We start from the raw sequence: 15,970 nt of genomic DNA, 5'->3' as shown, positions 1-15,970 counted from the left end.
ATGATCGTTATGCCTTCCCACAGCCTTGCAACAGTTCACGTCTTCACACACAGTTGGGGGGACAGGACTAGGTCATCACCGATCAGATTAAACACTGACGCCTGCCCCATCCCCCAATATGCCTTCCCTAGTCCTTTCTTTGGGCTAAGTTTTCCTGCTACTCCATTCCCCCTACACTTAAATACCCAGCAGAAAGATGACTGGTCACTCACCCAATGCATGGATTGGTCTGGTACCTCGGTGCTGTGTAGGAGAAAGGGGAGATGTTCTTGTCTACAAAAGACCCGAACCCCAACCGGAAGTTGCTGGTGAGCTTCCTCATCTCCTCAGCCAGCTTGGTGCCCAGGTTTCGGATGCTGTCCAAGTCATCCTTCATGGACAGGGAGAGGTCCATCAGGTAGTACAAGTCCACAGGGTAATCCTCCACCTGTCGAACCTGCAGCTGGAAGGTAGTCTTATCGCCTGTGCCAACAGAGAGGCCATGCAATTAGAGGTCATCCAACTCACTGGGAGCTGAAGGGATGGATTTTACTTTCAAAGCTGGTCCCCCTCTTACTTTTCTTTAGTGACCACATGCCTCTCAAAAGAAATATTGTTCTTAAAAAAAAAAAAAAGAAGAAGAAGAAAAATTTTTCTTGGAAGAAGAATAACTGAAGGGAATATGGTGTTGAGGGTGAAGTTCTAGGTTCTCCTTCCAAATACTTCGCTCGGCATTTTTGAGGAAACTCCTTAACAACAAGTCTCCCCAGTGGTGTTCTGTTTTGTCAACAAAAGGACTCTTGGGCAGTTGGTGGATAATGGACCAGACAATTCCATGGACACAGATTAGGTGAGAGTTAACCCACCAACCCGCACCAACTTCAGGGAAAGGAGAAGCCAAGGTGGGAATGTGGCCAGGAGGAGACTGCCAAGGTGTGTCTGAAACAGAAAACAGGGAAGAAATAAACAAGAGGAGGTACGGGAATGAGTAAGAACTGAGGGTGAAGGGAGAGAGGTATAAGGCAAGCGAGAGTGGGGACACACTGTCACTTAAAATACACCCAAAGGGCAAAAACATTTTTTGCTTGTGCCATGTCTCCTATTTCTACTTTCCTAGGCATTTATGGGCAACAGTATTTAGTTCTTGGGCATATTTGACATTTTGGGGTATCATAGACACAAATTATTATCATTAGAAATTATATGTACGGGGTTCCTGGGTGGCTCAGGTGGTTGAGCATCCAACTCTTGACTTTGGCTCAGGTCATGGTCCCAGGGTCATGGGATCAAGCCCCTTGCCAGGCTCCATTCTGGGCACAGAGCCTGCTTGAGATTCTCTGTCTCTCCCTCTGCCCCTCTCCCCTGTTCATGTGCTCTCTTGCACTCACTGTTTCTAAATTAAAAAGAAAAAAAAAATAAGAAGTTATATGTATAAAAATACAGGAAGACAGATTCTAAATTTTAGCACCATCAAAACAAAGGGGGGGAAGAAAAGAAAGAAAGAAAGAAAACACTACTAGATTTGTCTACCAGCTACAAGAAAAAGAAAATAATTCTTGGTTGTAAAATAAGAGTCAGAGACAGAGGAAAGAAGAATTAATTCAGAGAAAATGAACAAAGAGAAAAGCCAGTGTCTGGGAGGCGTGGCCATCTGCAATGTCACCTCCCAGGGTTTACAGAAACACCCAAGTCAGTGCAGCAACCAGGGGACCCATGCCAGGATAATTATCCTGCATCATTTCATAGGCTCTAAAAACACATCATTTAGAAGCGACTTCAAGAGGCAATCATACCAAGTAATTCTATCTGTCCTTGAGCTTATTAGTTTTTCAGAGGCACCAAGATGTCCTTGAACTCTCTAGGTAGGATTGCTGCACACACACATTTGAAATCTGGACATACTCATGTATTCAGAAGAGCACAGTGAGGCTGGCCTCTCCTGCCCACAGAGTCCACACCTGGTGGTGGCAGTCACCTCTCAGAGAAGCTGGTCTCCCTGAATGCGCCCGATCTCGTCTGACCTCAGAAGCTAAGCAGGGTCGGGCCTGGTTAGTACTTGGATGGGAGAGAAGCTGGTCTCCCATCTCGAGCTGACAACCAGCAAGCTGAAGCCTTCTTGAACTTGGAGGATAGGGACCCCAATCCCATGTGCTCCTTCTCCTTCTCCCACCCCAGACAAGTCGCATTATATTAACTAGACCATGCAGATTCAGATGACCGAAAGATTTCAATCCAAGTTCCAGCTCGGTCCCTCAACTAGGGGAGCAACCTGAGCCTGTGTCCTTAGATCAACAATGGAAATAATAACAGCACAGCACTGATTAAGCCTATGAAGCGCTCATTTGAAGAGCAGTGTTTGGTAAGCAGTAATGCCTGCACAAATGAAGTATAATTATTATAATTACTATTTTTTGCCTGAGTGACAGCACTGAGCCTGCTTCCCGGGACTTGTCTTTGCATGTCCTGTCCTCGCCTCCTCAAGACTGATGCAGTTTGGGTTGTCTGTTCATAGGAGCCTATTTTTAAAATAAAAACCATCAGAGTCTGACTCAAGCTGAGGAATGTTGGAGATTTCTTCCAGAATGAATTCTAGACTGCTGTAATGTCTGCCTCTGGCTCCCATCAGGCAGACAGAGCAGGTCCCTGCTCTGAGCCCCTCCCAGCCCTGGATGCCACATCACAGTGGGGGAGGGGCAGGAGGGAAGAGAACTTGGGGGAAGGGAGAACCTCCTTGGTCTTTGTGTGGGCAGACCACAGACCCCAAATGGGCAGAGCCTATAATCATGTCTGCTCTGTCCAATCCCATGACCTCTTGGCAGAGTCTTCTACATTTTCTGTCCACCTGTGCCCTTCCCCCCAACTTCCCAACTACATCTTCTTTTATCCAGAATCCACTTCTACCTTTCTGTGGATTATGAGTAATGAACAGATTGAGGACTTTAGGACCAGAGAGCGATGAACAGGCTTGGACTTGGGAGGCACCCCTGGGAGGGAAGAGGGCACCAGATTTGGAGAGCGAGAGCTGGGTTAAAATCCAGACCTTGTCACCCAGAACCTGGAAGACTTCAGGCTCCTCTAAATTTGCTCCTCAGTTTCTGGATCAGTAAAATGGGAGGATGTTAATTACTGTGGGGATCAAAGGACACAATGTATCCTAACACCACACAAATGCTTGTACACAAGGAAAACCTCCCCTGGGTTCCCCCAAAAGTCATTTATTAAAGCAATTTCTGTGGCACCTGGGTGGCTCAGTCGGTTAAGCATCCGACTTCAGCTCAGGTCACTATCTCGCGGTCCGTGAGTTCGAGCCCTGCATCGGGCTCTGGGCTGATGGCTCAGAGCCTGGAGCCTGCTTTGGATTCTGTGTCTCCCTCTCTCTCTGCCCCTCCCCCATTCATGCTCTGTCTCTCTCTGTCTCAAAAATAAATAAACGTTAAAAAAACAAATAAATAAATAAAATAAAGCAATTTCCCCTAAGGACAAAAAGGGAGATAGAAAATTCTGCCAGGAACTTAATTGTGAACGGCTCTAGCCTTGGGTATTAAATTTTAACTCCACATTTTTCAGGCATGAAAGCAAAAAGACAAACAAGGTAGGATATACACATTTGTGTGCATTAAGGTGCTATCTACTCTGAAGTCAGAAATCTCTTTGGCATCATATTCTGAGGGAAACTGATTACTTTAAAAAGCACGCATGGGGGGCTGCAAATATTAAAAAGAAGTATTTCTCCCAGTTTTCCAAAAACTGAAGGGTATAAGAAAGAGGGTAGTATGATTAGGGTTCAGAATGAGGGTTTAGTTGACTGCTATGTCAACTCCACCTGATTTTTTTTTAATTAATTAATTTATTTATTTATTTTAATGTTTATTCATTTTTGAGAGACAGAGAGAGAGAGACAGAGAGCAAGCAGGGGGTGGGGGGAGAGAGAGAGAGAGAGAGGGAGACACAATCCAAAGCAGGCTCCAGGCTCTAAGCTGTCGGCACAGAGCCTGACACAGGGCTCGAACCCACGAACTATGAGATCATGACCTGAGCTGAAGTCAGAAGTTTAACCTACTGAGCCCCACTATACCTGATTTTAAATGCCACAAACTCCTGAGGGGGCCTTGGCAATATTGGGATGTCCCATCAGCAGATTTTGGAAGGAAGGACATTCCTGGACCAATTCTCAGCGTGAGTGCTAAGTGTGGGAGTTAAGCAGCCATGCACTAGCTCCCCTACAAGCAAGGCCTTCGAGGTCAGCCGACTGAAGGAGAGGCCACTGCCACGTGCAGAGAGAAAGTCTGGGACCCATTTTCCATCTTTGGGCACACTTCCAGAACCATGCAAACTTAGATACATTCTGGCAATACATCCAACCACACAGCTCTGTACCACCAGAGACCTGTCACTTCCATGCATCCAGCAGAGCCCTTATCAACTTCACCATGAGCGCTCCATCAGTGCCCGCTTCTGGCGACACCATCCCAGCCCACATGCCCCCCTGCCCCACTCCAGGTCAGACCACTACAAGCTCGTCATCCCCTGTGGCTTTACCCCTCCTCTCTGGGGCCATTCCACAGGACCCCCATTTCACCAGCAGCAGGATCAAACAAATGGGACAAAGCACACCCCCCAAAACAGCCAAGCACCTCGCACCTGCCCTGCAAGCAGGCCCTCTCATGTCCTGGTTTTTCCCATTTCCAAAGCTCCCAGCTCTGGTGGTGCTTTGCACAAAATGCCTGCCTCTTGCTCAGGTTCCCCCACTGTAGTCAAGTATCAACCATCTGCTTGAAATATACTTTCACAGTTTGTTTTCTCTCTGCCGCCCCTTCAATAAGAAGTGGAGACAGTGAAGGTAGGGATTCCACCAAGAACACCTGGTGTGTTTAAGATCGATTTTTGTTCAAACATTCAGACAAAGCAGTATTCCAACTGACAGAGATGCGTGCCATCCCCAAATGAATGTAAGTAGTTTTTGATTCCCCAGAAATACCCTTCTGTGCCAAAAATTGAAAGAAAGAAGGGACACCTTAAAATCAGGTATATTGCAAACAGGACCTACAGGGAATTAGGGCCCAGGTGCATACCTCAGGACTCTCATCTAGCTCTTCTGTTTACTGTAGCTGAAGGTAATTAGCATCCAAGAATTAAATCCAGACATGGAGCCAAAGAATTGCTTCCCTGGTCAAGGACAAGGCTGGTGTTCTGCAACCCACCCCACTCCTCAGCCCAGAATTCTGACTCTTGACAGATGGAACCCAGGAAGGTACCACATGAAGACACAGTTGGCCTCTACAGTGTCCACCCCCGAGCACTAGGGCTTGGCATCCCTAGTGTCCTTGAAAATAACCTTGTCTTGGTCCATTTGGGCTTACAAGTACCATAGACTGGATGGCTTTTAAACAACAGAAATTTCTCTCTCACAGTCATGAAGCCTTCAAGTCCAAGATCAACATGCCAGCACGGTTGAGTTCTGGTGAGAATCCTCTTCTGGGATGCAGACTGCTGACTTCTTGCTGTTTCCTCACATGGCAGAAGGGACAGGGAGCCCTCTGCGGTCTTTTATAAATTCAAAGCAGTAATACCAATCACGAGGGCTCTGTCCTCATGCCTTAATCACTTCCCAAGGCCCTAACACCTCCTGATACAATCACATTGGGGGTTAGATTTCAATTTATAAATGTTGGGGGCAGGGCGCCTGGGTAGCTCAGTCGGTTAAGAGTCTTACTCTTGGTTTCGGCTCAGGTCATGATCTCATGATTCATGAGTTTAAGCCCCGCCACCAGGCTCTGTGCAGACAGCACAGAACCTGGTTGGGATTCTCTCTCAGCCCCTCCCCTGTTTGTGTTCTCTGTCTCTGTCTCTGTCTCTCTCTCTCTCTCAAAATGAATAAACTTAAAAATAAAAATAAATAAATAAACTTTGGAGGGAGGCGACAAACATTCCATCTATAGCCAACCTCTTATCTACCCACCATGAAGTCTTTCTTAGTCTTTTTAATAAAGTATATACTCTGTCATTCTGGGTGGCAGAAGCAATCTGTAAGTCAGGTAACTGGCATCCCCAAAGTAGAACCTGGGAGGAGGGAGAAAAAAGCACAGATACGGACTGGCAGGAAACCCATCTCAAAAGCAACCAATCACCTGTAGTTAATAGTGCTGTACCAATGTCAGTTTCCTAGTTTCAGTAATGTACTTTGGTTATGTAACATGTTATCAGGGAACACTAGGAAGGGTATAAAAAACTCTATTACTTTTGCAACTTCTTGTGAACCTAAAATTATTTCAAAATAAAACACACAAAAAAACAAACTACTGGTCAATGAGTTAAAGGATCGAGGCAAATGATGACTTAAGTAAATCCCTTCTAACTGCCCCAGTGCTTCAACCTACCTATGGCCTTTTATTCACCATTTCAATAACCTTTATTCCAAAGTTTACATCCTTTGTTAAGAATTTTTTAAGGTTGTTATCCCCACATACAGTTTCCAGGACTGAAAACAAAATGGAAAACATGATCCTGTGTTTACACAAACTCTTGCTTAAAGTTGGCAGTTCCTCAAAAAGTTAAACACAGAATTACCATATGACCCACAAATTCTTCTCCTAGCAATGTACTCAAGATTACTGAAAACACATGTCCAAACAAAAACTTGTGCATGAATTTTTACAGTAGCATTAATCATGACTGCCCCAAAGTGAAAATAGCCCCAGTATTCATCAGCTAAAATGTGGTATATCTATACAGACCCAATGGAATATTATCTGGCCATGAAAAGGAAGGAAGGAAGTGATAAATGCTACAACATCAATGAATCTTGAAGATATTTTGCAAAGTGAAAAAAGCCAGACATAAAATGCCATATACCATATGATTTATATATAATGTCCAGAATAGGGACACCTGGGTGACTCTGTTGGTTGAGTGTCCCACTCTTGATTTCAGCTCAGGTCATGATTCCAGGGTCATGGGATTCAGCCCTGGATCAGACTCAGTGCTGAGCGTGGAGCCTACTTAGGATTCTCTCTCTCTCCCTTTGCCCTCTGTCCCCAACTCATGCTCTTCCTCTCTCTCCAAATTAAAAAAAAGAAAGAAAGAAAGAAAGAAAGAAAGAAAGAAAGAAAGAAAGAAAGAAAGAAAGAGAACAATGTCCAGAATAAGCAAAAACATAGATATAGGAAGTAGATTGGAGGCTGCCAGGGCCTACGTGGCAGGGAGGGAAAAGATAAGGAGGGTATGTTAATGCATATAGGGTTTCTTTTTGAGGTAAGGAAAGTATTCTGGAATGAGAAAGCGGTGATGGTTGCACAATGTTGCAAATATACTACAAACCACAATGTTGTAAATATACTACAAACCACTGAATTATACACTTTAAAAAAAATTTTTTTTAAATGTTTTTTATTTTTGAAAGAGAGACAGAGCATGAGCCGGGGAGGGGTAGAGAGAGAGGGAGACACAGAATCTGAAGCAGGCTCCAGGCTCTGAGCTGTCAGCACAGAGCCCGACGCAGGCTCGAATCCACAAACCATGAGATCATGACCTGAGCCGAAGTCAGACACTTAACCGATTGAGACACCAGGCACTCCTGAATTGTATACTTTAAAATGGTAACTTGGGCACCCAGCTGGTTCACTCAGAAAAGCGTGCAACTCTTGATATCAGGGTTATGAGTTCAAGCCCCCTGTTAAGTGTACAGATTATTTAAAAAACCAAATACGCTTAAAAAAATTATTTAAAAACATAAAAATAAGATAATAAAATTGTTTCTTCTACAGTATGGGAATCATGTTTTAATGAAAGAAAGAAGAAAGAAAGAAAGAAAGAAAGAAAGAAAGAAAGAAAGAAAGAAAGAAAGAAAGAAAAGCAAAACAAAAAGTTCTGTATAGAGGGAAATTTTCCTTTCTTTTCCCCAGGCTTCCCCTGGAACAACAACTCGCTCATAATATACCAAGGCTTGCCTTCAATTAGTCTGGTATAAGGCTGGCAAAGGGTTACACTTCACTCAGCAAATATCTATGTGAGGGAGGAGACAAAAAAGCATTTCTAAAAATAAATAATGGAAAAAATCACTATATCTCAAGGGCTTCTCCAGAGTCAGGGGGTGATTAACTTAGGTTAACTATGCACTTGGTAAACTGAATGTTGCTGACTACAACATAGCATTCTCTACCTCCCCCAAATAAATATCTGGGGCCTGCCTGTCCTTCTCTTTAAAAATATTAAAATGTTCAAGATTTTAAGAGGCTTCATTGGCTTCAGGTGTTTCTACATTTCATAAATATATTTACAAGGTTCTAGACCTTTAGGAATTCATATATTCATCAGATCTCCTCCAAGTGTTCATCTCTATAGACAAACATTCTCACAGTTTGGGTATACCTTAACTGGGCAGCCAGTCCCTCCATCACCTTGACCTCCCAGAAATGGGCTCTCCACCACCACATACACAATCAGAGCCCATTCACAGCACCCACAAAATGATTTTGTCTTGAAAAAAGGATCGGGGCACCTGGATGGCTCAGTCAGTTGAGCGTCCAACTCTTGGTTTCGGCTTGGGACATGATCTCATGGTTCGTGGGTTCGAGCCCCACGGTGGGCTCTGTGCTGACAATGCATGGAGCCTGTTTGGTATTCTGTCTGTCTCTGTCCCTCTCTTGCTTGCTCTCTGTGTCTCTCTCAAAATAAATAAAGTTTGGGGCCCCTGGGTGGTTCAGTCGTTTAAGTGTCCGACTTCAGCTCAGATCATAATCTCACAGTTTGTGACTTCGAGCCTGCATCAAGCTCTGTAATGACAGCTCAGAGCCTGGAGCCTGCTTCAAATTCTGTGTCTCCTTCTCTCTCTGCCCCTCCCCCACTTGTGCTCTGTCTCTCTCTGTCTCTCTCTCTCTCAAAAATAAATAAATGTAAAAAAAATTTTTTAAATAAAAAAATAAAGTTTAAAAAAATTAAAAAATAAAAATAAACAAAAAAATAGAAAAAGGAGCACGCTTTCCATTTTATTTCCAACACCAGAAACTGTATCACAATGCTTAGCATGAGATGAGACTCTACCCAGACTGCTAACATCAGTAACCTCAACTAACCCCAGCACTAATCCCTGGCGATCCAGCAGGGCCCCATACACCCTTTTTTTGTTCATTTCTGAGACAGTTCAGTAGGCAAAATAATGCATTTCTTAAATATGTGATGACTTGGAATTCTAACAACAAGCATATTAGAATAAGGCTGACTTCTTTCTTCTTTAACTGAGCATACATTGTGCTTTGTGCATAAATCAGTGTTGTGCATAAATATACTGCCAAGAAAACTTTGCCCAAGGAGGCTACCTTCACTCAAATCACTTCTTTAACTCCTCTTTGAGAGCTGTTGAAAAGCCAGTCGGTAAGTCAAGTCAAACAACAGTTTCTCTGCCTCACAGTCATACCTTAACTCTGATTTTAAGAAGGAGAATTAAAACTATAACATCTCTGGCTTTGTGTGACTTCCAACTCCTTCCTAAACTAAATCTACCCTGAAGAATAAGGATTTGCCACCTTGAAGGAAAATACTTCTTAGAAAACCATGGGCTCTGAGAGCAATTCTAAATGACAAGTTGCAAAAATATAAGTTAAAAACCTCCCTCGTTGGTGACCCTGAAACTATAAGCTGGTTTGGAGGTACGAATTTTGTTCTTTGTTAATTATTGAAGACAGTACATGATTATAAATACATTATAAGTATATGAAAAATATGAACACAAGAATAGAGACAGGATCTAGTAAAAATGAAAAATAATATTGCATTAAAGTACATTTTTCAAGAATTTCCTTTAAGTTACTGTTATACTATAATTAAATAAAAAAGAAGACACATCATTCACATTAACGGCCAGCCACTTTACCCTACACAACGTTCTAATATCTTAATAGTCTACCACAATTCCTACATCCCCTTCTGGGTCACAGCCCCTGACCCTGAGCCCGTCTTCACATAAGGAGATGAGTTATTTTAACCCAGAGCACATCACCAAATAGCTACCCACATAAAGGCTCAGCTGACTCTTCTCTACGCAGGCACACAGCTCTGCCAGAGCTCCCTTCCTTCTCTCTCTCAGCATGGTATCTCACCAAACAAAAAGCCTAAGTGTCACTTACAGTGGACTCATAAAAATAGCAACCTCAACTAATCCCCACACTAATTCCTGTGATCTGGTAGTTTGTGCCTCTCTAAGTAGCAGGGCCACATACACCCTTATTTTGTTTCGTATTTCCAAGACCATTCAAGAGGCAGAACAAAACAATTCTTAACCACAGGATGTCAGCAACAAGCAAGCATAACTTGCTCTTGTTATGCTTATGTGCTTATGATGGCGGTGCTGTGCTAAAACCAATTCTGAGACACGGAGAGTCACTATTCAAACCCAGACCTGACCGACTCCAGAATTGACACCTTTGGCCACTACTCTTTGAAAATAATGCTAATTTAATTAAAAAAAACGTTGAAAAAAAAATTAAAAAAAAAAAAGAAAATAATGCTAATTTTAGGGGCGGCTGGGTGGCTCGGTTAAGCCTCCGACTTCGGCTCAGGTCATGATCTCATGGTTTACGGGTTCGAGCCCCGTGTCAGGCTCTGTGCTGACAGCTCGGAGCCTGGAGCCTGCTTCAGATTCTATGTCGCCTTCTCTCTCTGCCCCTCCCCCGCTCACACTCTGTCTCTCTCTCCTTCAAAAATAAACAAACATCAAAAAAAATTTCCTAAGGGGCACCTGGGTGGCTCAGTCGGTTGAGGGACTGACTTCGGCTCAGGTCATGATCTCACAGTTTGTGGGTTCAAGCCCCGCGTCGGGCTCTATGCTGTGACAGCTCAGAGCCTGAAGCCTGCTTCTGATTCTGTGTCTCTCTCTCTCTGCCCCTCCCCCACTCATGCTCTGTCTCTCTCTGTCTCAGAAATAAACATTAAAAAAAAAATTTTTTTTAAAGAAAATAATGCTGATTTTAACTTTTTAAAGTGTATTTAGGGGCACCTGGGTGGCTCAGTCGGTTAAGCATCCAACAGCAGTTCAAGTCATGATCTCATGGTTTGTGGGTTCGAGCCCCGCGTCGGGCTCTGTGCTGACAGCTCAGAGCCTGGAGCCCACTTCAGATTCTGTATCTCCCTCTCTCTCTGCCCCTGCCCCACTTGTGCCGCCCCCCTCAAAAATAAATAAACACAAAAAAATTTTTTTAGGTGCGTCTACACAAAAAGTCTCATTTGTGACAAAGACCTTGAGATGCTAAGGGAAGGGCTAACCTGTCCATGCCCTCTGAGCTAGGGACAGAACCAGAGCTGGAACCCAGGACAGCCAACCACATCCATGATTCTTGCCACTGGCTCCAAGCAACTCTGAGGTCTATATAAACCCTCTGGAAATAGTTATTGCCAGTGGTTTTTTAGGCAATGACATAGAAGAAAAGGCTAAAACTCAAAGGAATTTGGAAATAAGCTATCTTCTCTTGATAATGTGGTATTTCCTAATTTAGACACATGCATATCTACTCTTTGGCATCATAACAATTCTAATATGTAGAATAATATATAACAAAAGTGATGAACTAGAAAAAACAGCAGTTTTACAGTCACAAAGACCTGGAGCTGACTCAGAGACCATTTCTAAGTGGGAGACCTTGAGTGGGTCGCTCTTCATGTGTAAAATGGTATTAGCTACCTTAGAGTCGGCCAGGTATTCAGCACACAGCAGGTATGCAAAATCTGTTAGTTTCTTCACATCACCATCAATTCTAGGGCTTGCAGGGGCTCTAGGGTTGTAAGACAAAACACCTCTACTCTGAAAGTCTGTCCCTTCAGAATGCCATGGACTCAAATGGAATTTGCTGACAAGAAAGCATACTCTTTCCTGGAAGCAGCACTTTCCTGAGAAACTTGCATTCACTAGGGAGTAAACCGGCCAGTATCCTCCCATAAAATGCAATAATGCTATTTATAATAGCTGAAAAGTGGAAGCAACTCGAGTGTCCACGGATGGATGAACAGACAAACAATGCAGCATACATGTATGAGGGAGTTTCAACCAGCCTTAAAAAGGAAGCAGATTCTGACACCTGCTACAACATGGATGAACCCTGAAGACATTTTCTGGGTAAAACAAGCCTGACACAGAAGGAAAACTACCGTATGAGTCTACTTATATGGGGCACCTAGAGGAGCACCTACAGTGGTGGCTTCCAGGGGCGAGAGTGAGGGTACAAGTGAGAATTCATGTTTAATGGGCAGTGTTTCAGGTTGGGGTAATGAAAAGTTCTGGAAACGGATGGTGGTGCTACTTAGACAACTTGCTGGATGAATGTACTTAATGCCACTGAACTATATACTTTAAAATGGCTAAAATACTAAATTTTCTGCAATTAAAAAAACAGCAAAGCTACCCATCTGTCCACGGGGGCCTTGGACTCTGCTTCCTGGGGTCTGGGCCACACCTTGCCATTTCCCTCTATCAGCTCTGCTCTCAGCCTGCCCGGGCTGGGTTTCTCATTATTAACACGTCCCATCCGTCCCATCCAAGGGCACTCACCGGGCCGCAGGCTCAGGGCAACCTGCTGGGGTGTCATCTGAATGACATCCGAACTCGTGGGACTGGAGCCCTTGCTGCTGAGAGGCAGGCTTCGCAGGACCCGGGTGCTGCTGGCTGGGCTCTCAAACTCGCCTCCGCAGCCGTTTTTGACCAGGTTTGCCTCCAAGTCACACCGGGAGGTGACTGAGCGCAGGCTGCCGAAGTCCTAGGTGCAGAGACAAAGGAGGAGAGAGCACACGGTGGTCAGGCTGTCTTTCCAGAGCACCTCAGGTGGTTGACCCATCACCATCTCGTGGACCTGAAACCCTCTGCACTCCATTTTTATCGTCTAAAAGCGGTAAAAGTGATAGCATAGACCCCAATATGCCTCACTGAGGATTACAAGAGTTAATTAAAGTACTGGATATGACAGCACTTTGTAAACTGTAAATGCATAATGAAACTGTTTCATTTCACTGTTCCTTTAATGGTCAAAATTCTCCTGAAAAAATGCATGTGTCTACATGATTAGCGGGGGGGAAGTAACTGGTCAGTTACACAACTGAAAATTTTTGAAAGATGCTATATAAGTGGACAAGTAATCATTCAGGCAATGAAGAGTTAACTTTTGAGCCATCCACTCATCTACTGTGCAGGACCTGTACATTCTGCGCAGTCATTCTGTTAGACAACATGGCAACGAACACGGTGCCCTTTGACCCAGCAGTCCACTCCTAGGAATTTATCACAAGAAATCAATCAGAAGGGGAAACTCTATAAGAAGATATATACTGCAATGTTATTTAGAATAGCATGATCTTATAAACCTAAATTCCCAAATGATAAGAAAAACATGGTATATGATCTCCAAACACGGTCATTCAAAACTATGAAGACTAAATCAGAAAATAAAATCATATCTGCATTGGGATTCAAAACTAAAGTTTCCTTTAATTAAGGATAGTTGAGGCATTAGAGTGACTAAAATTATATTTTATATTATCTTTACTGTTATTTGAATAAACAAGAAAGGTACTTTCTTTTTTCTTAAAAATTGTTTAATGTTTGTTTATTTTTGAGAGAGAGAGAGAGTGTGAGCAGGCAAGGGATAGAAAGAGAAGGGGACACAGAATCCGAAGCAGGCTCCAGGCTCTGAGCTGTCAACACAGAGTCCGATGCAGGGCTCGAGCTCATGAACCATGAGATCATGACCTGAGCTGAAGACAGACGCTTAACTGACTGAGCCACCCAGGCGCCCCGACACTTTCTTTTCTTAAGCTGGATTTAGGAGAAGGTTGTGTATCAGACTGACCCAACCTTATCTGGACATCAGGAGTTTAGGCCACTCACTTTAAAATGAAATAATATACTCTGTTATAAAATATGGTACTTATAAGTATTCATCATTTTGCAGTAAGGGGATTTTCAACAGCAAAGTAAACCCAAGATTCTCTCTGAACATCCTTTCACTGATGGATGTAGAAAATAAGATCACCTCCACCAGCTGGCTGAATGCCAGTACTCCATTAGATAATCCTTGTAATAGCTAGAGGAGTTACAATGCTGATCTCTTCCCCTCCCCTCTGTAACATTTTGTCAGAAAGCCTCAGATGATTCAAGTGTCCTGACTGCTGTGTTAGGAGCCAGACTGCTGGGAGAAGCACAAACACTCGGAGGACTCGCCGTTCATCATGGTTCAGGATGCCCCAGGACTAGCCAATGCCTATTAGAGCCTTCACAAGGTTCAAGACCAAGAAGTCAAGAACAATTTGCAGTGTTTTTATATAAGTAAAACCAGATGTGTTGTTCTGGGCCTCTGTGATTTTGTTGGTGTTTTTTGTTTCATAATTGATTTTGTGTGTGTGTGTGTGTGTGTGTGTGTGTGTATTGAACCCCTGGGATCTTGCCTGTCAACCTCAGGGCTGGTACTGTAAGTGTAAGTGGCTCCAGACACTTGTGGAACAGGTGAGAAAAATAATTATTCCAGCTAAAACTAATTATCCTTGAAATTATACAGGATTTCAAAGCTAGGCTTTCCAAACTGGGTTCCACATGGCCAAGTTCGGCTCTGATGTAGACATTCTAATGAAGCAGTACAAAAGCACAGGGATGGGGGAAGGGAGAGGTCTGCAGTCCTGAGCTGTCTGCAGCGGAGGTCTAATTGGCTGTCCAGAGCTGGAAGGGCTCAGGGGCTCGCCTGCTCAGAGCCTACTTGGCGAGAATTTCTGAACTTCTTGCTGACATACTAGGCCTTGCTGCCAGCTCCTCCAATTCTGACGAGCTGGTCGTGCTTGGCCCAGTTCTGATTGTCAAGGTACACCGTCTTGAGCTGTCCAGGGCAAAACTCTGCCATCAGGTTGACAATGAAAGCATCTTTGGTGTCCCCAGAGTGACAGGGAGCCCTGACATCCCTCCCATTGGTCTGGAGCAGCTTGCAGTCTCAAACAGACTAGGTTACAGAGCCAACGTGCTTCCTGCAGGAGGTGGTTGCATGATTCCTAGTCCATAGCCTTGGCGATTCATTTCAGCTTGGCCATCGAGATCATGCCCTACAGCCAGACACCAGCATTAGCAGTGAACTTCACCCAAGCTTCCTAGTCATCCTGCTCAGAAGATTTTTGACAGACACTACTGGTCCTTGATGGAGAACTTGTACAGGGCCACCTGCTGGCCAGGGAAGATGCACCTGCTAGGATCATCAGCCGACTTAGAGTCCAGGTCATCCTTCCTAGACCTGACGGCCACACCCGTGCCAAGTACAGCCTTCTCTGTGTGTCTGGCTTTAACAACGGTACTCTAGCGGCTCTGAGGCCTCTTTAATCTCTAGGATGTTAGGAGCAACGCTCTCTTCATTCCCCTCACTGGTAGCAGCTTATGTCTCCTTAATAATATTCTTCGAGGTTGTGGTAAACCTTCACTACAATGCACGTGGCTTCCCGGAAGTTTGCTGCGCAGCCAAGGGAGGGCCACTGACCTTTGTATTGTCACCTGGTTGCCAGTATGAGAACTACCAATGACCATATTAAAACCGCAACTCATGGGGCAGCTGGCTGGCTCAGCTGGTGGAGCATGTGACTCTTGATCTAGGGATCGTGAGTTCAAGCCCCACATTGAGGCTTGCTATAGAGCTTACTATAAAAACAAAACAAAACAAAACTCTCAAGGTGACTTCAGTAGTGCCAACCAAGTCAGAAATGGGACACTACAGAGAGCCCCCTTCTCAGCACACAGCCAGGGACACCCTACAACGGCACCTACACCAAATTTAGACTTAGTCTCAGTGACCTCCATCTCTATTATCAGTTTGTCAACCTTCTCCTATTTCACAAAGTTCAGTATCTTGTTATTTGGGGCAGGCCCAATGGTTTCACTGATGTGTTCAACAGCCTTTGAGACATCTTTCCTATTATTTGAGCCTTGTCATTGTCCCAGGGCTCTAAGGCCTCAAGGACACCACCTGAGGCACCTCTGAGCTTA

The 15,970-nt window shown here is 44.2% G+C and overlaps 1 protein-coding gene across 2 annotated transcripts in view; it reads right to left on the bottom strand.

Moving 5' to 3' along the window:
- Positions 1-15,970, bottom strand: part of ITGB5 (integrin subunit beta 5) — a 123,058-nt gene that overhangs the window by 88,327 nt on the left and 18,761 nt on the right. For both annotated transcript variants that reach the window (XM_058731096.1, XM_058731097.1), the window contains exons 3-4: positions 12,515-12,719; positions 213-462 (exon numbers count right to left, since the gene is read on the bottom strand). In XM_058731096.1, coding sequence (XP_058587079.1) covers positions 213-462; positions 12,515-12,719 — 455 coding nt within the window. The remainder of the gene's footprint in view (positions 1-212; positions 463-12,514; positions 12,720-15,970) is intronic.

The sequence above is a fragment of the Neofelis nebulosa genome, chromosome 5 (genome assembly GCF_028018385.1).
Source record: "Neofelis nebulosa isolate mNeoNeb1 chromosome 5, mNeoNeb1.pri, whole genome shotgun sequence".
NCBI classification, from domain to species: domain Eukaryota; kingdom Metazoa; phylum Chordata; class Mammalia; order Carnivora; family Felidae; genus Neofelis; species Neofelis nebulosa.
This window is presented reverse-complemented; position numbering and strand designations above follow the sequence as displayed.